Source organism: Mobula hypostoma, chromosome 3 (assembly GCF_963921235.1).
Source record: "Mobula hypostoma chromosome 3, sMobHyp1.1, whole genome shotgun sequence".
Classification (NCBI taxonomy): Eukaryota; Metazoa; Chordata; class Chondrichthyes; order Myliobatiformes; family Myliobatidae; genus Mobula; species Mobula hypostoma.
The window spans coordinates 84,652,868-84,675,763 of record NC_086099.1 but is presented as its reverse complement, the minus strand read 5'-3'; the positions used below and the strand labels follow the sequence as shown (position 1 = coordinate 84,675,763).

The 22,896-nt window shown below is 38.9% G+C and overlaps 1 protein-coding gene across 2 annotated transcripts in view; it reads left to right on the top strand.

The window, feature by feature from the left end:
• The window catches only part of slit2 (slit homolog 2 (Drosophila)), a 463,208-nt gene that overhangs the window by 418,343 nt on the left and 21,969 nt on the right, over nt 1-22,896 (top strand). For both annotated transcript variants that reach the window (XM_063043381.1, XM_063043380.1), the window contains 5 exons: nt 340-479; nt 15,323-15,416; nt 19,602-19,739; nt 20,119-20,359; nt 20,768-20,898. In XM_063043381.1, the coding sequence (XP_062899451.1) occupies nt 340-479; nt 15,323-15,416; nt 19,602-19,739; nt 20,119-20,359; nt 20,768-20,898 (744 nt within the window). The remainder of the gene's footprint in view (nt 1-339; nt 480-15,322; nt 15,417-19,601; nt 19,740-20,118; nt 20,360-20,767; nt 20,899-22,896) is intronic.

Sequence of the window (22,896 nt, the reverse complement as noted above, 5' to 3'; positions counted from 1 at the left end):
TGCCTGCCCTACACCAGCAGTGTGTGGAGGTCATAGGTCAAATTTTGATACTTCTTAAATGGTGTAGAGCAGAATGACAATTTCCTTAAGCAAGGATGTTCCAATTCAGTGATTTTTTTTCTTTTTAAAATCACTTTGTTATCAATGCTTCATGTAGCTTGTGAAGTGTGATAGAAATGCAATTTCTAGACATCTATGTCTTCATTAACTAGGTGACCCTGTCCTTAGCAATTCGATTATTTTGGCAGAAGGCCTTGCCCATTCCTTTTCATGAGGACAGTTTCATAGCATCATGAGGTTGCTTTCTGGTGTTTAAGTGTGAGTTTTCCTATTCCTTAGGTGCTCGTGTTCTGATGGATTTGAAGGTGAAAACTGTGCAGTAAATATTGATGACTGTGAGGACAACGATTGCGAGAATAATTCCACCTGCATTGATGGAATCAACAACTACACCTGCCTCTGTCCACCTGAATACACAGGTATGGCACTTGTAGCAATCTCATTATCAGCAAACAGACGTACACGGGCAAAATTACTTGTGTATCAAGTAATTACGTGTAAAGCGCAATAGAAAACTTGTTAAGGTATGCATTATTCTGTTCAGCAACAATGAATGAAAATGAGACAACGTTTGCTGTATTTGATTATGGACGACTTATTCTTCCATAGGACATCATGATTGGCTGTTTTTGATGTTGTCCCCCATATCTGTCATTCTGATTTGCTGTCCATATCTCTTCTTTCCTGAAGGCACTGACCCATGCTAGGAATATGGTTCCATGGGTAGTGGCAGCATTCCAGTAACTCAGCAGTGCCTATGCTTCATGCTTCATGTGAAGCCAGTTGTAGCATCCATGTCTGTCGGCACTCCAGCCAAGATTAGCTAATTTAACACAGAACAGAAATTTAACCTGGAAACCTTTTAGTCTGTCTAGTGCACTTAAGTACACAGTGAGATATATACGTGTGCTGGAAAATTATGAGCTAGTTTGCAAAATAATCTTAAGTCTAAAATTATTATTAGTAATGCTAGCATATGAATGCTTAATGTCCCTTTTAAGATAGCAAACAAATGGCATATTTTACAATAATGTATTACATGCTCAGTACTGACAGGGCAAATGGAATATCTAGGCTTTAAATTCCCAAGTATTTGACAGGTGATTAAACCTGAAGGTAGTAATTTCCCATTATGTGGTATTTTCTTCAATGGGATCAACAATTACCCTTTATGTGGTAATTTATGTAAAATATCTTCTAAACTCTTTTCTAGTTTTCTACTTGTTTTTTGTCTGATTTGTAGTTGAATGGAATTTTTGTGACTACTAGTCTTAATCTAACACAAAATAGTTTGGCAAAGGAACGGTACAGTTTAATCTCCCAATTTCACTGCCGCATTTTTAACAAGACATTTACTAAAGCCTTCTGGAGACTTGAGAGGTGGATGTCTGGATGGCTTTTACCACAGAAGAAATACAATGGGGAGAATGCCAACAACCTAATTTGAAGTAGATGTGTCACTTGCATCAACCTTAAACAAAAACAGAACAAAATGATAGTGTTGGAACTCTGTCATCTTGCCCTTGAGTGTATTTATTTGGTATAGCTTTCCAGTTTACTGCAGGCAGAAGAAAGCTGCCGTAGATTTTGTTGTAGCTTCAGAGGGAATAGAGCCATAGGCTTCTATGATACGGAGTTCTGCCTGCTTTATTTCATAATATGGCCTTCCCAGTGATAAACTTAACTGTGGAATGTTTTACAATGCACAAAATGAAGCTGTAAATTGGAAGTAATCAGTGTATAGAGATTCCAGTGAAACAGTTTTTATCTACACTAGCAGATAAATTTTGCTCAGATTTTTCTTAAATATTCTCTCATGCAGATTTCTTGTAGCCACAGCAGCTACTGTGCTCTATGATGCAATAATAATAAAATCACACTTTATACTAACATGACACTTTGAGCAAAATCCAGAGAGTTGATCTCCTGAGACTGTGACTGCAGATATCTTGACAGCCTTTGTATACCTGGGGTCATGGCCTAGTTCCCAAATACCAAGAAGAATTTAGCAGTACTTTTAAAATCCTTACGAGAAAGGATATTTTCCATCAAAATTAGAACTTACCTGCTACCCAGAGTAACATCTCTCATTGGATTTTCTTCCCTGCTGTTCTGGGAGTCAACCAAGATACAAAAATAAACACTCCATCAAAAAAATGTAAACAATGCAGCTATTTCCTAGCTCCATTCACTTTGGTGAATGTTAGTACTATTATATAAGATAAACTACATTCAGGTCTTTACTGTACAAATTAATGCATCTCCCTAATAATGTGATTTGAGTCCTGAAGCTGAAAAGATCTCTTCAATTGTAAGAAGAGTAACCCTGGCTTTTGAGGATCTCTATCACGCTCACCTAGTTTTCTCACCCTCCCTCATACATCATTCCCTGACATGCATTTTATTTTGTGTCTAGCACCCTGCAGACCAGGAGGAGCAAGACAACTAGACCACCAGTAAATTTTGTAACTGAGTTGAACTCATGTAAGCCAGTGAGCTCAATCCAGTTTCAGTACGTGAGCATCACGGTCACTTGTACCATTTAAAGTTATGCAGTGACAATTTTCCAGAGCTTCACTCTCTTGAGAAGGAAGGCATGATGTGCAGCAATGGCCTGTGTCAAAGCATTTACATTTTTAGCATGTATCAACAGGCAAAATAATTTGGCAAATCCTTTAGTGATGATCAGGTCACTTTGAGAAGGTCACATGTAAACCTTAACTAATTGTTTCTTTCTCTACCTAAAAGGATAAATTTTAACTTCTGATAATAATGTAAAATAAGCATTTTGGTTTCAATGATTTGGTGTACATCCTGGATATTGTTCACTTTAAATTTCAGTTGGAACGTAGAAGATTAAGGGGAGATTTCAAAGAGGTATACACAATTATGAGGGGTATAGACAGGGTAAATGCACGCAAGCTTTTTCCACTGAGGTTGGGTGGGACTATATCCAGCGGTCATGGGTTAAGGGTGACAGGTGAAAAATTTAAGGGGAACATTAGGGGAAACTTCTTCACTCAAGGGTCATGAGAACATGGAAAGTGTTGCCAGCACAAGTGGTGGATGCAAGCTCAATTTTATCGTTTTAGAGAAGTTTGGATAGCTATGTGGATGTTAGGAGTATTGAAGGCTGTGGTACCGGTGCAAGTCAGTGGGAGGAAGCAGTTTAAATGGTCCAGCATGGATCAGATGGGCTGAAGGGCCTGTTTCTGTGCTGTACTTTTCTATGACTCTAATTAAGGCACTACCTAGCATGATGAGCTCCAGGGTTCCTGTTATTACGTCATTAATCCTTCCTTCAGGAAGCGGCAGTTTCTAGCCACTGTCAGAGGGTGAGCCAGACTGTGCAACCTTAGTATATTATCTAACCCTGAGCTGAGCTTCCAAACCCTTACCAATTCTGTCATTAAAATGACTAATATTCACATCTACACTATAATCTACACATCTACATAATAGGCTGGTCCTGGACTTATTTCATAATTTACTGGCGTAATTTACATATTACTATGTAACTATTTATGGTTTTATTACTATTTATTATTTATGGTGCAACTGTAACGAAAACCAATTTCCCCCGGGATCAATAAAGTATGACTATGACTATGTCACTGATTTCTATGTTTGCCTCAGCTCATCTGCTGCCAGCACCCTTATGAATGATTTGTGACCCCTAACCTAAGTATATAAGTACTACTCTGGCTTCCCTCCATGCTTCTATTCCCTGGAAACTTGAGCTCATAATTCACACGTTCACACATATGTGAGTGCCCCATTCACATAAGATATCTGTGTTCACCAACCAACATTACCTCCCTACCCAGCAGCAACAGGATTTTAGCCTTCTCATCCTCGTATTCAAATTCCTCATCACTCCAACCTTCCCTCTCTCTGTACACTCCTCCCCCATTCTATAGCACTCCATTTGTGGCTTCTTATCCTTACCAAATTTCCGTTGTTCCACCATTAGCAGCAGTGCTTTCACTACCTAGTCACTTTTCTTGTTGTTCCTTCTCACACGTTTCTGCTTTTCTATCCCACTCTCCTTTAAAACCTCTACCAAAATTTTGGACAACACCTGGAGAATTTTATCTGATACAGCTCCTGTAGAGTACTATGAAAGGCACTATATAAATGCAAGCATTTGTTGTTAAACTCAGTCCAGCTGCAGCTCCATTAACTTCAGGCTACTCTGTACAATGCAGCTGTGTACAGATGTTATTACAAAGAGCAACAGCTGTTTATACCAGATCTGAGGGTGTTGTCAGTTGTGTTGCTTTCTTAGTGACTGGCTTGGACCTGTTACATGTGCATTGCCAAATCATTTTGTGGCATTGGGTGTTCTATCAACAAGTCAAGAAATAACAACTACCTCTGGAATTTCCTGACATCTGGTTAGAACTGAAGTCAGAAACCTAATGACTCAAGTCTGCCACTAAATTAAATCAACTCATTTTGTTTACTAAACTATTACTGTAATTTGCTAACACAATTTAAGCACACTCATTATCACAAACTCTAAAGAATACATTTAATTTACTATGTCAAAATTTCCACACACTGTCAAAGTAGTTCTACCACCTTGTCACATGAAGAATGGTTAAAAAGCCTCGGCAATTAAGTGATATTAATTAGTCGTTATGATAAATAAATAGAAGTCAACGATTTCAATAGCTCACCACCAGCCAGCAGAGCCTAAGGTTGGTTGGGCTTCTTGTTTGCTTTAAGCTACCAATCTCAGCAAATTCATAATTAATAGGCTTTTAGTTTAACTTTGTTCCACTGTAAATGGGGAAAGGGAAAGTCAATTAGAATCGCTGTGTAGGAAAACCATGCAAGAAAGGTTTCAGCATGGATATCAATGGAAAACAGAATAAAGCTAAATTCTGAGGATTCATGCCATCCACTTATTCTGCTGATGCTCCATGATGAGATATTCATACATTCAAAGAATGGTGAGTTAGGTAATATCATATTGTATCTAATTGACATTCAGTGCTATCAGGAGAAAAGGGGAAAATGGGGATGGTGTGGGGATTGAATTTAAATATAGAGAAAATGTAAACTAATTGATAAATTATACCATTGCAAATGACAGCATGAGGATAAAATGATTACAATCTACATGGGGAGCATGTGTCCCTGTCAGGAAGAGCTCTGTTAAAAATGACCTAAGCTTTTAATATTAAAAAAAAGACAGAATTTAATCAGAAAGCTAGAAAGAGAAAGGGATGAATGAAAACTTTTAAATAGTTACCAAACTGATTTTTTTCTGCTGAATTATATTGTTCTAGTGTATTGCAAAAGAATAAACTCAGAAAATCTCTTGTTTCTCTGTCTCTTGTCACTGCAAGCTGCTAATCTGAATGAGGTGGAAAAAGGTCAGTCCTAGTCTGTTTCTCCCATTTTGTTTTCCACAAGCTGTTAGAGTTGGATCATATTTTCCTTCTTCCTGTCGCCTGCTGTTTCCTTTCAAATGAGGTGCATGATTTCTACCCCACAACCCCTATCCACCACCCTGCTGCACTACTGCCATTTCCCCTTTTTTTGAAAACATTATGGTGAGATAGATGAGGAAGTCAAGTCAAGCAGAGCTTCTCCAGAAAAACCTCAGCTAATTACCTTTGAGGGGTAACTGGAAATTCATTTTTGTAATGCAACAAAACATTCTTCCAATTTCAAAACTAATTCTTTCCTAGTAGTATTTTGTGTAGAAACGCAGTTATTCTTTATTATGGCAGTATCAACTCCTTGTTAATGAGTTCTTTGCAATTTCTTGCGCATTACATTCGTTAAATAGATAAATATGATGCAGTTGTGATGTATCTGTTACATTGATCTGCCGCCTTCATTAATGAGATAGCAGATTTTATTCCTTATTGCATATTAAAAATGACTGATGCTTCTTAATGTGCAGCTTATCTTGTGTTACCTGCTGGTCATTTAATGTAGGTTACATTTGTCTCCGGCAAAAAAAAACTTACTCAATTAAAGTAAACAATCCAGTTATCTGGCAGAATGTGAAATAAAGTAAGCACAGAGACAAAAATACATAACAATCAAGGTAACTGAATAATCCCAAGAAACACATTGGAAAATAAGTTGACAATGGAAGGCATATATCTCAGGTGTCAGCAACTGAAATATCCCTGACATCTTTAACGTCTCTTTTAATGGAATCCAATCCAAATCAGTCGGTGAATATTTTTCAGTTGATGTGTCACAGCACTGATGCTGGGACAATAATCCCCAAGGACAAAGTTGGATTTGACTCTGCATTTATTTCTAGAAATAATGGTCTGGATAAAAGATGGAGTTAAGTGAACAATCTGTCCTGCCATGAGGGGAGAGTGGAATCACAAGCTCCCTTCTACACCTGTCCATACTTAATAAATGCTGTCTTTTGCCTTAAACAGTCCAGTTGTTCTATTTTCAAGTTCAGTGAGAGTCTCTGATAGGAGCTGTGCTCCTTCAGTTCACACTTAGCTGACATCAGTACATTTCAATAAATTGGGTCACTCTAGGTCAGGTACTGTTTCAAAGGAGAATTTCAGTAACTATACACAGATTTCTCTTTGATAAGCCGTACCCTGAATGCCAAGCCTAGGAAGTATTTAAATAAATCAGACTTTTTAGTGTATTAATTGCTATTAATAAAACTTAATGAACACTTAATGCCAAAAGAATATTTTTGATAATAATTTTACATTGCATGATGCAGAACAAACAAATAATTATCAGCTCCCAGTGCATAGTCATTACTATCCTGCTGGTAATTTCTTTTAGTTATATGTAATGATGCATTCATAAAGACCGAACATTTATGCTTGAGATAGGCATTCAACATCATCTTTCCAATATTTAGTTTTATTTTCTTCCATTCCTTCCCTTCATTACTTTATTTTTTTGAGCAACAGTGTTAATCTTGAGCATAACAGCTGTTCGTGAGTTTGGAAATGAGTACCAAGGAAGCTTCATAGGTTCCCATACACTTCTGTGAAAGGCCAGAAGGCTTCATCAGAGGGAGAATTTCTAGGTCTTAAACAGGGTGTAACATCTGTTAAAGTAAGATCGTTAAGCTATCAGTATTGGGGGAAATGAAAAAAAGTGCTTCAACTCACTTTGTTTAGGATTCTTCTTGTCACAGGAGAGAGAGGAGAGCCAAAACATGATTGTTCGAAGGATATAGGTCATAGCTTAATGTCTAATAACAAAAATATCATATGAGTGAATTGGCATGACTTGCCACATATGAAATGACACCTTCTCACCCTTTAATTTGGTATTTGTTTTTAATATTGCCACCAATATAAAACTTCTAATTTGGATCATCATTGGGAAGGGAAATGAGCACTGTGGATTCAGTATTAGCAGAAGACTATGCTAATGACATGTGGTTAACCTTTTTATCTTAGCATTGAACTAGTTGCAAGAGGCTTCCTGGAATCTATTCCTTTTGGACTATTTTACTTCAGTCTAAGTATGAAGTGTGATTTCTCATTTAATACACATACTTCCTAATTACAAACATAAGTAAGGAATATCACCTCATTCTATCCCTGATTTAGTGAAGCTGTGCAGTTACCAAACTCAATAACACCTAATGATGCAAGATCAAGTTTAAAAATTCCCTGCAGCTGACATCAGATTTCTTTTCATATTCACATGTAGAAATAATACCACTTTAAATTTTGTAGCAGTGATATGCTGTGTATGTCATACCTGTTACATAAAAATGCATAAATTAGTGTCAACCATGAGCCATTAGTATAGATAGGTGAAGAATGAAAATGCTTCAAGTGCCAGCGATGCAGCTGTGAGTTATTTCCCACAGCCCACTGTAAGATTAAGAGCCACTGCTTGACAGAGATGTTGGATCGTAGTATCGGAAGGAATGTATGTTATAATAATCTGGAAGTGACTTTTCAAAAGACTCTTTTGAAAACTGAACTAAAGAATCAGGACCCAAAATTTATGCAGAGCAAGTGATCTCAAGTATTGAGCACCTTCACTCCATCAGCAACAGGCAGGATTTCCTGGTGACTAACCTTTTTAAATCCACATTCCATTCCCACTCCAATATGTCGGTCCATGACCTCCTCTACTGCAATGATGAGGCCATTCTCGAGTTGGCGGAGCAACATCTCATATTCCATATGATTAGCCTTCAATCTGACGGCATGAATATTGATTTCTCTAACTTCTCTTTTCTCTTCCTCTTCTTTGTCACTTTTTCCATTCCCATTCTGGCTTCTGTCTTAACCCCTTCTCTTCTCCTCACCTGCCTCCCTCTGGTGCCTCTTCTTCTTCTTCCCTTTCTCCCATCAGATTCACTCTCCTCTCCAATCAGATTCCTCCTGCTTTAGCCCTTTCCCACCTGTCACCTCCCAGCTTTTCTCTTCATTTCCCCCTCCCCCATCCACCGACCTCCCCTTTCACCTGGTTTCACCTATCCCCTTCCAGCTTGTATTCTGTAATATTTTATAATTCCAGAATGAATTGGAAAAAAAACATGGTAGGCCGGGATAACGTGTAAGTTGTTCTTACTTTTAGCGAGATGCTCATTTATGACATGATGATGTAATGACATGTGCCATTCACATAGTTTCACATATAACCAGTAATGAATTAAGTAAACAGCAAAGAATGCATAATCAAACAATGTACCTATAATATTACTGAAATATTAAATACACAACAACCCTCCCTGCTTAGCTATAAACTCCAACTCAATATAGAATGCATCTGAACTATATACACAGTATGCTATATAATATGACTATACAGATCCACGGCATAGTAAATTTTAAATTATCCCATTCAGGTCTAAAGATTTTAGCACTATCGATGATTTCTTATCCTTGTGGGATAATGTCTTTCCTAACGGGGGTGGGAGGGTGCTGGGGCGGGGGGTGTGGGGGAGTGGTCACTCTACTTGGCAAGAGAGATTTGTGGCTGTGAAACAATCTCAGGTTCTACGGCCTCCTCCATGGTAGTTGTAGGAGTTAACTCTAGGGTTGCAGAAGGTGGTCCTGACAGTGCTGGACACCTTTTTTCTTGAACAATCGACTCTGCTCTCCTCAAATATCGATGTGTCATCTCCAGATGACATCAGACACAATTTCCACTGTGTCGGAGAATGGTCCAGCTTGATCCTTAATCTTTCCAAGTACCCACTTTTGATCACCTCCGTAGTCCTATGTCAGGACTGCTTATATAAACTTCCTCATTTGAGGAGCCCTCAATTTGTCTTAGATGTTTGTCCTGCATTCTCTTCTGAGATTTGGTTTGAGGAAATCCAAGCATGAGTGCAGGGGCTGACCATGGAACAGCATGGCTGGTGAGTTGTTGGTTTGGAGTGTGTTACATTGCGATTATGCAAGGAGGAAATTGGCGAGCTTCTGATTCAGTGTCAGTGTAGAGTGCTCTGCTGACATTGCTTGTAATGCGTTCCTTCGACTCTGGACGAACTTTTCCAGCAAGCTACTTTGTATCTGGGTGGTATAGTACCTTTCATTTTCAGGAATGACTGAAATTGTTCCACAACAAACAGAGGTCCATTGTCACTGATTAAGTGTTCTGGAACACCAGCCCTTGAGAAGAAGCTTCTCAACACATCATAGTGTTCAAGGCTGTAGTGGAGGCCATTGGGAACACTTCTGGCCACTTTGTAGCTGCATCCACTACTACCGAGAAATTTATGCCCAGAAGTGATCCAACAAAATCAACATGAATCCTCTCTCAGGGCAATGCAGGCCATTCGCGAGGGTGAAGAGGCACTGCTCTTGCAATCTTCCAGACTTGTTGACTTTCTGGACAGTGCATGGCGAGCTGCTCGATCTGCTGATCTTTTGCAAGCCACCAGACAAAGCTTCAAGCCAATGCTTTCATTTTGACTATGCCTAGATGTCCGGCATGTAGCTCCTCCAACACTTCAGCTCTCAGCTCAGATGGTACAACAACTCTCAGCCCCAACCCCCATCAAGGTCAGGTTCATCCAGGGGCTGGTGAAAATGGGGGAACGGGAGTTTCTGCTGCACATTCCAGTCATTTTGGGTGGCCATGTAAACCTGAGACAGGGTGGGTTTTTTTTTTGGGTTTCCTTTTGATCTGCCATAACAGGGAGACGTTCAATTTACATTAGAGAGAATACGTCAAGAGGAGTGTCCTCTTTCGTAAAATTTTCAGGTATTTCCTTTTATAAGGGTAAACTAGACAACCCATCAGCATTGCCATGATTCAATGTCCTCTTGAATTCATTCTTATAATTCAGTTCTCCAAGAAACAGAGACCATTTCTGAGTTTGTGCAGCTGCTAAGAGTGGAACAGATTTCCGTGGATTGAAAATGGACACGAGTGAATGATGGTCACTAATGAGGATAAACTCTCTCCCATACATGTACTAGTTGACATGTTTTGTGCCCCAAATCTGATTGGAGTTTTCCAGTGCCATCCTTGAACACTGTTGACTCATCATCAAGGTCTCTCTGTCAATATGTATGTAATTTTTCTCTGCAGTGGTAAGGGAACGTGATGCAAAGGCTAAGGGTCTTCTCTTCCATCACCCATAACATGTGTTATAGCTGCACCTATACCATAAGGTGAGACGTCACAGGCAAGAGACATCCATTACCATTTCTTCCTGATCTGTAGTAAGGAGTCGAAGTTTGGCATGAACCTGCTATAAAAATTGACAAATCCTAAAAAGGACCAAAACTGTGACATGTCTTTTGGCCTTGGGACATTCAGCACAGCTTGAATTTTCATAGCACACTTGTGTAATCCTCGTGCCTCAGTAAGTGATGCTTGGTTTAAAGAATACACAATTGTTATGCTCTGAACCCATAATCTTCTAATCTTTTTGGCACTGTCTTGAGAATTCGGAGATGTTCAATTTCATCCTTACCAGTAACAATGACGTCATCCAGGTAACAATGTGTTCCTGGGCAGCCTTGAAAAACCTGGTCTATAGCTTTCTGCCAAAGTGCAGGTGCAGGCACTACTCCAAAATTAAGTCTATTATAGCAATAAAGCCCCTTGTGAGTGTTTATGGTGAGAAGCACTTTGGAATCATCTTCCACCTCTATTTGTAGGTAGCCCTCAGCTACATCCACTTTGCTGAAGTGATTCCCAGCTGAAAGGTTTGCCAAGATATCCTCTACCTTGGGCAGAGGGTACTAACCAACTTTCAGTACAGGGTTGCTGATGACCTTAAAGTCACTAGATTCTGACAGACCATTCTTTTTACCTACTGGTGAATTGGTGTTCCACTCAACCTTGGAAGGAATTCCTTTAGCTGCCAAGCAATTTAACTCACTGGCTTCTTTATTATGAATGGTATAAGGAACTGGACAGATGTTTTATCTTTTTCTCTTCCCTGTGCAGTACATTTATTTTTGTCTACCTGACAGGCTGTTTGTATGTGTCCTACTTTGGTGCACTTTCTGCGAGTTTTGCATTTAAATCTGCATTGGTCTGGTGTATGTGAGCTCCTGCAACAATAGTAACATAATTTGTTCAGACAGACAAGTTTCTGGTTAGATGCTGCAATTTTGTTCACACTCACTTTCATCCCTGACTGCAACTCAACTGAATCTCTATTTACTGTTCCAGTGATACAGCAATTACAACTGCTTTTTTAAATGTGAGTTGTGTTTCCGTTAGAAGCTATTTTTGAATGCTTTCTTGTAAGACCCCACAAACTAAATGATTTCTCAGTGCATCTGTAAGCCCATCATTGAACTGGCAATTATCGGGCAATCTCTTCAATTCAGCTATGTATGCTGAAATGGACTCCCCTTTCTTTTGATTCCACTTATGAAACCTAAAGCATTCTGCAATCAAAAATGGTTAATGTTCCTGTATTAATTTCACAACATTAACAAAGCTCATTTCAGCTGGTTTGGTTGGAGCAGTTAAACTTCGAAGCAAACTGTATACCTTTAACTCAATGAACTCAGCAAAACTGCAACTCACTTTTCATTGGCTATTTCATTTGCTTTAAAATACTCAGTATACTTCAATTTACTCAGTATACAATATCCAGTTATCTCTTGTGCAATCAAACACGTGTATGTTCCAATGTAGGTAGCCTTTTCTGCTGTTTAAATTTATGATTATTACTATAAATACTCACTGTTTATGAACTTGTGAATTTGTCTGATTTCTACTTTTCTTTTTACTTAAACATCTCTGTCCCTTCCTGAAAATGCATGTGCTGCACTTTTTTAAAAACTTGAGCATCTCGCTGCGCTTTTTTACAACTCAAATGTCTCACTGCTTTTTATTAAGCTCAAATGTCGTGCCGTGTTTCAACAGGTAGGTAGTCATCTCAGGTTTGTTTTTAAAATACTTCATCACCACTGTTATGTTGTGTAGCTCCAAAACTAATTGAAAGAAATGCACCATAGGCAGGTGCTTTGTTTTTACTTTTAGTGAGATGCTCACTTATGACGCGATGGAGAAATGTTATGGTTATGTAATGACATATGCCATTCACATGTCTTTATATATAACCCACAATTAATTATATAAGCAACAAAGAATGCTTAATTAAACAATACATCAAAATATTACTCAAGTATTACTGAAATATTAAATACACAACAGACTCTTTTCACACCCCCCACCCCCCTCCCATTTTCTTATTCTGGCTTCTTCCGCCTCCTTTTCCAGTCTCCGGTAAAGGGTTTTGGCCCAAAACTTTGACCGTTTATTCCCCTCCATCAATGCCGACTGACTTGCTGAGTTCCTTCAGCTTTCTGTGCGTGTATTTCCAGTGTAATGCCTAGATGTTGCCCTGTTGTAGTCCACAGGGTAGGACGAGTGAAGTTTTGAAGTTAATTTACATCTCTTGATAGTTGGCTATAAGTTGTGATCCAGCCAGGAGAGAAAGAGGTGTCAGAAATTCTTCCTGTGAAAAATTTCTCAATGCTGACCCTGTGTCGTATAAGAAAGGGATATTGTAAAAACAAAAATGTTAAATTAATTCGGACTTCGATCCCCATCTACATCCTTGGACAAGTCTCCTTTGCACCATTATGGTGGATGGTGTTCTTGCTCTCAACATGCATACCATAGTCAAGAATGTGCCGCAGAGGACTAAGGCAGGTAATTCCATCCCTGACCCTTTGAACCCAAGACCTCTTGCAAAAACAAATGAGATTTCCGTTTTAATTTGTTTGTTTTCTTTATTTGACAAATTAAAATATTTTAGTTCAGAAAAGATTTCAGAAAATTTACTTGTGACGACTGGCGATACTTCCATTTTTATTTCCGTATGCAACCCATATATTTTATTGTACATAGAACAATTACCTGTTTTCAAGCACACCTCTGTCTGTCCTCTCGTGCCTTTTATCCGAAGGAACCTTGATGTTGAACGTGTTACCTTCATTGAAAGGTCATTGGCATCGTTCTCCCCCCTCTCCTTGCTTGAGTAGATCTCATAACACATGTTCAGCATCAGGGACAGAGAAACAGAACCAGCGTCTCAGGATGAGGACCCTTCATTGGGACAAGTGTTTTAATAACACTGAAATAAATTGAAACACAAAACTATAGCCACATCTGAGGAGAGAAGACTGAAACTGTGGGTGATAGAATGGCTAAGGAGTCAGAGAGGGATTTTAGTTTGTTGTTGTTCCTGCATATTCAGCAGAATCCAGCAAGGTGTCCTGGTACAGAGTTCCTTTCCTCCCATAGATACTGCTCAACCTGATGACATCTAGCAGATTGTTTCTTGCTCCAGTTTCCAGCATTTGCAGCCTCTTGTGTCTCTAGCAAGATTTGCATTGGGAATACATTGCAGCAATTCGGCTTTCTTGGTCTTCAATCGTGTTTGATATGGTGTAGTCCATTCTGATGATGACTGTTGTGGAGGTTATCTCCAACACATTCTGCACAAAATCCTCCCAAAACATAGCAGAACAGGTGAATCAATGCCAGCATCCTTTCTCAGACCAATGTCCCCTTCACGGAGAATCTAATCCCACTCAGCCAGCTCCCATGGCAGGCTTCATTATTTGAGTGTCTGACTCTTGACTCCTCATACTGACACACTAAACAACAAGATGGCAAAAATAATGGAAATAGGTTGAGGATGTTTTCAAAGTTTCCTTAAAATATAACATTTTCTTCAAACTCATGGGAATCCCCGGTTCAAAATAGAAAAGGGGTTCCTGGGATGGTGATCAGAACCTTGAGTTTTTTCAGTAGGAGCTGACAAAGACCAAATGAAGGTGCACAGAATGAACAACACAACCACCTGCACCATCACTCATCTCCTGCCCTACCCCTGGACAAATCTGCAAATCTCAAATTGGCATTATTAATCGCATCTGAATCTATAAAATAAGAGTGGAAGCAAGTTCTCCTTGACTCTAAAAGGGCTATGCAAGTAGATTCCAACACCACCTAAATCCAAAGTCAGTTTCAGACAGACTCTGGATCGATTTTAAAATGCAGATCCAGGGAGAATGTCCTCTTGGGACAGTTTAAGAATGACAGGCATAGAATAATAACTCATAGCAATTATTTACTTAGTATGACCTTCATAGATCACTTAGACTCAATTGCAGAAAAAGAATACAAACGAGTGACATTGAATAAAGTACTGTTGAATAAATCTGGAATAGTTTGACAGGAAGTCGATCCAATGGTGCAAGCACCTGATCTGCTTGTAGGGAATGGCAAGGAGAAGGGAGAGTGCTGAATACCTCGGCATGTGTTACTGTAACTAAGTCAGTGGCTTCATCTGTTTACCATGACAGTTCACAAAATGATGTAGATAATACAATGAAAGCAGACATTTGTATTGCTTTCCTCAGTTGAAAATTGAATTGATCACCCATTTAGTTTTAAATAACTGGGAAATTTGGTGTGTACTGGAGAATAAACACATTAAGTGGCTTGTACCTCAGCCCCGTCTATTGGGAGTGCAGGTGTCGTCTGACTTTGGTGCAATCCATCGTTTTTCACATGATTGAATAACACAGTCCTTTCAGGAATCACCCAGGGAAGATCAACAAAGAAAAACATTCAGCATTTTGTTCCGTATAATGAAACCATTCATCACGTCAACTCCATCAGCAGCTTTAAGAAAGATGGAGAATATCTCAGCCTTTTTCTGCTTAAGATTTAGAACTCATAGCTCCCACACGATAATTTAGATCTCTTTTCTGTTACACTATCGTTAATTTTAAGTCTCATTGCAACGGTGGGGGGATAAATTTGTAGCCTTTTTCTCATTTTGTCATAGGTGAACTATGTGAAGAGAAACTGGACTTCTGTGCCCCGGAGCTGAACGCCTGCCAGCACGACTCCAAATGTATCATGACTGTCAAGGGATTCAAGTATGTAGAGGGATTATTTGTTGGATGACTGAGCTGTCAATTTTTGGTCACAATGTAATTCCTCTGTTGACCAGCGAAAATGAAGAATTTACAAAATTTACACTTAAATTGGACATTTGCATGCTACGAGAAAGGAGGAGACACCTTGGGACAGAGTTTGGCCTTTGTTATTTTGTGTTGACAGCCACAGAACGTTCCTGAGTGTAGCAGAGCCAGCCTCTGAGCTGCTTACTAACAACTGAGTCTGGCTCAGAGGAGTCCCATCACATGCACGGGAGTGAGCTTATACCTACTGTAATGAATGATTAAAAAGAGATCTCTCAAATTTACTAGTCTGCCACACACACACATATATAATCTGTACCACATACATATGGTAGCAGGGCCATTTCATGCTTACATTTATAGTTGCACTGTATTTAAAGCCTTGAAAATAGATGAAATACTGAATGTACTGAGTTTCAAACCTTTGTGTACCTTCTCATTTTAAAGAATTATAGTGAGTTTATGGAACTTTATTCTCTTTTGGTTTTCTTTGACAATGTTACATAGGTTGTCAATAGAAGAAGGGCTTTCAGTCTATTTGTGTCACTAAGAGTCTCCATATACTATACATCATCTCTTGCTGTCAATGTGTCCTTGTGTTTCTGTCTTCTTCACATACTTAACCAACTTCCCATTACATACTTCCTTCAACTTCATGTAATGGAAAGTTTCACATTTTCAGTAGTCTCCTAGTGAAGAAATTTTTCCACAATTCGTCATTTATTAGTCTGCCTTATTCTTTGTATCAAGAACCTCTGTAATTTTAAGGACTGCTACCAAACAATTTCTTAGCTTTCCCATATCAGGTGCAATGAATAATAGCCTATTCAATCTTTCCTGATTATTGTGTCTTCCCAGAATTTTTATCATGTTTGTAAATCATTTTTTTCATTTCCTCCATTGCCTCAATGCCCTATTTATAATATAGAGAATTGGAGGAAGTACCAAATAATGTCCAATTCAGGTCTGATATAGGTTTAAAATTCATTCTCTCCTTTTAATTTATTTTCCTTGATCATATTTGTTAAATAATACAGCAATATGAGATATAAGTTGTGTGAACAAATGTCATTTTAAAGCCTTCATTGCAGCCTTTATGAGAGGAAAGCTGACGGACTATAATGATAGGTACAACATTAAAAGTAAATCTTAATGAAAAACTTAGTGTGTCAACGTAAAAACATGGTCTGTAATTGAACCATAAAGCCAAAGCTCCCATACTTTAATCTCTAGCCTGTTCAAGGTTTTCTGATTTCTCCAGAAACAGCAACCGGAAGCTATATTATTGAGTTTGATATCTTAGAGGATTGAAGGTAAAAGTAGGACAAAATTAATTAACATATATGGACCCCTTCGAAAAATAAATTCTAGCCTATTGCCCTATAAAGAGAAGGCATAGAGTAGAGCAAAAATTACTGTGAAGTTAGAAGATTAGGAAATTTTTAGGGAGAGAACAGAAGGCAACTAAAAAAAATATAATGGGAGAAAAGATGAAATATAAAGATAAGCTAGCCAATAATATCAAAAATTATATCAAAAGTTGATTCAGATATATAACGAGCAATAGAGATGCAAGTGTATATATTAGACCGCTGGAAAAAGACACTGGAGAGATAGTACTGGGGGACAAGGAAATGGCGGACAAACTGAATAACTATTTTGCAACATTCTACTCTGTGGACAACACTCGTAGTACGCTGGAAGTTCACATATGTCAAGGGGCAGAAGTGAGTGCAGTTGCTATTACTAGGGAGATGGTGATTGAGAACTGAAAGGTCTGAAGGTAGAAAAGTCACCTGGACCTGATGGACTACACCCCAAGGTTCTAAAAGAGGTAGCTGAAGAGATTGTGGAGGATTAATAATAATCTTTCAAGAATCTGAAAGATTCTGGCATTTTTGCAGAGCACTGGAAAATTGTAAATGTCACTCTACTCTTCAGCAAGAGAAGCAGAAAAAAGGAAATTTTAGGTCAATTAGCCTAACCTCCGTGGTTGTGAAGATGTTGGAGTTGATTGTGGTTTTGGGGTACTTGGAACCACATGACAAAATAGGCCATAGTTAGTATGGTTTCCATAAGGGAAAATCTTGCCTGACAAATCTGTTGGAATTCTTTGAAGAAATAACAAGCAGGATAGACAAAGGAGAATTGGTGAATGCTGTGTACTTGGATTTTCAGGTAACCTTTTGCAAGATGCTGCGCATGGGGCTGCTGAATAAGATAAGAGCCCATGGTATTACAGGAAGGATACAAGCATGGATAGAGCATTGGCTGATTGGCAGGAGGCCAAGAGTGGGAATAAAGGGAGCCTTTTCTGGTTGGCTGCTGTTGACCAGAGGTGTTCCACAGGGGTCTGTGTTGGGACCGCTTCTTTTTACGTTGTATGTTAACAATTTGGATGATGAAAATTGATGGCCACAGTTTCGAGAAGTGTATGGTCAGGAAGTCCTCGTGCAATATTCCCTGAAGGTTAATTTGCAGGTTGAATTGGTAGTGAGAAAGGCGAATGCAATGTTTGCGTTCATTTCAAGTGGACGAGAATACCAAAGCAAGGATTTAATGTTTAGGCTGTGTAAGGCACTGGTGAGGCCTCACTTGGAGTATTATGAGGAGTTTTGGGCCTCTTATTTAAGAAAGGATGTGCTGACATTGGAGAGTTTCCAGAGGAGGAGGTTCACGAGGATGATCCTGGGAATGAAAGGTTTATCATATGAGCAGTGACTGAAGGCTCTCAGCCTGTATTTACTGGAATTTAGAGAATGGGGGGGGGGGTCTCATTGAAAACTTTCAAATGTTGAAAGGCCTAGATAGAGTGGATATGATGAAGATGTTTCCTTTGGTGCAGGAGTCTAGGACCAAAGGGCACAGATTCAAAATAGAGTGGTGTCCATTTAGAAAAGGGATAAGGAGGAATTCCTTTAGCCAGGTGGTGGGGAATTTGTGGGATTTGTTGGTGCAGGCAGCTGTGGAAGCCAGGTCATTGGGTGCATTTGAGGTGGAGGTTGATAGGTTCTTGATTAGTGAGGGCATGGAATGTTAGGGGGAAAAGACAGGAGAATGGTGTTGAGAGGAATATGGATCAGCCATGATGAAATGGCAGAGCAGACTCGGTGGGTCAAATGGCTTAATTCTGCTCCTATGTCTTATGGTCTAAAGACAAGATGGACTTTGCAGAGTAGATTAACATACATGGCAAGCTGGTACCTATGAAATATTCAGCATTTCAAGGGAGTTGGTGAGAGTTTTGGATTAAAAATTTTTGCCCAGATTTCAGGTGGTGTTAATAATTATTTTAAACTATAGCATTAGTGTACTCTAACCCAGTCTCCAAAGATTTAGAGACTTTAATGGAATAGATTTTGGAGAGAGCACAATGTGCTGATGCTACAATATGGGACCTTAATTTGTAATGAATTTCTTTGCATATAAATATAAATTTGAATCACAATATATCAAATGGAACCTTGCATGAAAAGTGATTTTGAATTTTTTGTTGAAGGATGCAACTCTCACCTATATTATGGTTGAAAGGTGTACAATTATTAAATAAGTGGTTTATGTTCACCACCATTCTGATGACACAACATTGCAGTTTGGATAGCATCCAACTCGAGGCAGGTGCTGTCGTAGTATTTCCTATCAGCCTGCAGGTACATAATAGCTTCTGTGTGCACACCTGTTGTGCATGATATACGCAGCATTACAATGTCCCCACAGATTTCTAGGCCAATCTGTATTCAGAGGAAACATTGCTAAACTTCCAGTGAAGGAATACAAAAACATTTAAACTGAAATTATAGAGGTTATGATGATACTAAATAACCATAATATATTCAACCTGAAAATAGTGCAGCAAAACCTTACTCCTGTTTCCCCTTTACATTTGTAGATCTGGAAGATTGTCTGGTTATTTAAGTTGGAATTATTGTATCTATTCCTTCGATGGTGAATCTTTAAAAAAAAAGTGGTTTTGCACCATGGAACTCCAAAGTCCTATAACGTAGATTTCTTTGGAAAGTAACCAAAGTCTACTCAAACAATATACAAAAGAATAAAATAGAGATGTGTCTTTTCAAAGAAAACTTTTGTTGAATATTTTACCTGCATTTTCTATTTTGGAGTATACTTTCTCTCTTACAGATGTGAGTGCACACCAGGCTACGTTGGAGAACACTGTGACATTGACTATGATGACTGTCAGGAGAACAAGTGTAGAAACAATGCACAGTGTATCGATGCAGTCAATGGGTATACCTGCATTTGTCCAGAAGGCTACAGGTAGGTCTGGGCGCAACTCACACAAGAAATATAAAGGATTTTCCTAAAGTGCAACACACACTTGTCTGTGAGTTGAAAATTGATACAGGATGTGATGGAAAGGCTTTTGAACACATGGTCTTGCTGTGCTTTTTCTATTGTGCACGCTATGCTGATCTCTATGTATGGTAAAAATTTGCGACAGTTTACCCAGGGCACATCATATCTTCAATATATGTTTAAGATGTCAGAGATTTTTTAGCTTCTATACTCTGATTTCCAAACATTAAGTCCTGATGGCTCAGTAAATGTTCAGTCTTGAACTGTTGATTGGTTATGTGTACAGCATTTTTTAAATGCAGGAGCACTAAGTCAGGTTTCTTGATTTGCTCTCTTTCAGTGGATTGTTTTGTGAAGTGGCCCCTCCAATGGTTTTGCCACGCACCAGCCCCTGTGATCATTTTGAATGCCAGAATGGAGCGCAGTGCATTGAGATTGGAAATGAGCCTGTTTGCCAGTGCTTACCTGGATATGAGGGCGCCAAGTGTGAAACATTAGTCAGTGTGAACTTCGTGAACAGAGATTCTTACCTACAGATTCCTTCACCAAACGTTCATCTACAGCCCAATATCTCTCTCCAGGTAAGGAAAATATATCCCACTTACACAAATATTTGAGCATATCAGGAGAGTGCATTGGTAAGTGTTCTGCTGTTTTTTGAGTCACTTCCATCATGATTGACTTATGTGGAGCAAAATTTAGAGAAAACAATCTCAATAGGAACAGAAATTACTTCTTCAGGCAAAAGGGAAGCTTGTCATTCTGGTGTAATAATAATATTTACACTTAATTGGAAGCACTGCTTTATACATTCGTCATACAAGCTTTGAAATATCTGCTAAGTACTTTTGAAAAAGGATTCATCAAAGCCTTTTAAGTTGATTGAAAACTTTCACATGTAGGGACCTTCATTTCTTACATTTTTGTTTCTAAGGGATTCTATCTCAATGAAGACCAAATAGCTGATATTTCTATTTGACAATCCCCAGGTTGCTACAGATGAAGACAATGGGATCTTGCTGTACAAAGGAGATAATGATCACATAGCTGTGGAGCTCTTCCGTGGGCGTGTACGTGTTAGTTATGACACAGGTATATATCCAGCATCTGCCATTTACAGGTGAGTGACATCCACAGCCTGCTACACTGAAAAATTAAGATACATTATGCAAACAATTATGTTAGAACCAGCATGGCAAATAATCAAATTATTTTTAATGGGAGGTGTATTTTGTAATTTCTTTCTTCATGGGCGTGAGAGACATAAGTAAGGCACTTCATAGCTTAATGAAGTCGCCTAGTAAATTTCCCTCCACTTCATAAGATACAAGAACACAATTAAGCCACTTGGCCTATCAAGCCTGTTCTGCTAATCAATCATGGTTGATTTTCTTCTCAATCCCATTTTCACTCCTTTTCCCCATAATCCCTAACCCCCTTACTCATCAAGAACCCATCAATCTCTGTCTTAAATTCTTAAATACACCCAATGACTTGGCCTCCATAGACTCACCATCCATCAGTCTTTAAAACATTACTCCTCATGTTAGTTTTAATAGGACATCCCTTTATTCTGAAGTTGTGTCTTCAGATTCCAGACTCTCCAAATAATGGAAATGTCATCTCCGCATTCACTCTATCCAGGCCTTTCAGTATCCAGTAGGTTTCAATGAGATTCCCATTCTTACTTCTGAAATCAATCAAGTTCAGGCTCAGAATCATCAAATGTTCCTCATATGTAACGCCTATCATTCATAGGATCATACTTGTGAACCTCCTCTGGATTCCCTTCAGGGCCAGCCAGCACATCTTTTCTTTGATATTGGGCCAAAAATTTCTCACAATAATGCTCACATTCTACCCTTGCAAAGTTCTATAACATCTTCACACTGAATCACTGCAGCATTTCTGGCTACTATTTAACCACTGAGAGTAAAACACCAGTTCAGGCTCACGATGAATTCATGCCCGTTGAAACCAATTAGTCAACCAGGTAGCCACCTTTTACAGAAGACCCATTATTGGTCAAAATTGCTTTAAATGTGTAGTAAAGCACCAACTATTCATTTTAGCTTGCTTTCAAAGTTGTATTAACTTCAGTAAAAATTAACATTGCAAGTAGAGTGTCAGATGAGGTCATGACTATATCATAGGGTTATTATAAGTAACCATGAATGCACTCCTACCCATAAGACTTACACATATTAGTTGAAGCAGAATTTGAATGCAGTTCAAGAAGAAAACAATTATTCATTTACAGGAATGCCAGTGGCCAGAAATTCTTCAAATTAGTTTAGGAGATGTGCACTGCCACTGGATCAATATAAGGTTCTAAATATTGCCTCTAGCTCTTCTGTGTTCCTGCTGAGAGGTAGGGCAGAAGTCCAGTGGAAAATGGGAACCAGTTGTGTTTAGTGCTGAACAATTCCCTAATTTACTGGTTGATGGGAACTTCCCTAGCACTTCTCAGTCTAAAATGGAATGGAATGCCAGAGCCGGTCTGGAGGCGGGCTCTGGCCACGTGAAACATTCCTAATTCCTCAGCTTCCTCTGAACCCTGGGATTATATATGGAAAACTTTACACTGAGTGATTTGGGTCATACTGGCCTCAGGACAAAGTACCTCACCAAGAAGAATCCAGACTGAGACTGGAGAAAGCACAGTTCTTTCTCCCCCCTGAACTCTTATCACTTCATTCAAATATTCAGACAAGTTTCAGCTGGAATCCATTTGTCTTTTTCTGAAAACTCATGACGAATTGATGCGGTTTCTCTAGATCAGTTTGTTCCAACACTTATTAGAATTGGTGATGCTCTGATGGATTATTGATTCTGACATATTCAGAATTGTTGCAATCATACTGTAGCAATGAGCAAACGTTCCCAAACATACAAATGGACTACATTTTACACATTGACAAGAAAGAGAGAAAGCCAGAAATGATCAGCTAGATATTTCAAGTAGAGTACATTTCCGAATGATTGGGGGATTGACGGCTGTGTGGAATTGGCTGAGAAGAGAAGTTTGAGGCTGTAAGTGCATCAGCTATGATCATATTGGCAAATGTAGCAGCATGAGGGGTGAGGTGGCCTCTTTCTGTTCCTGCATGTACGCACA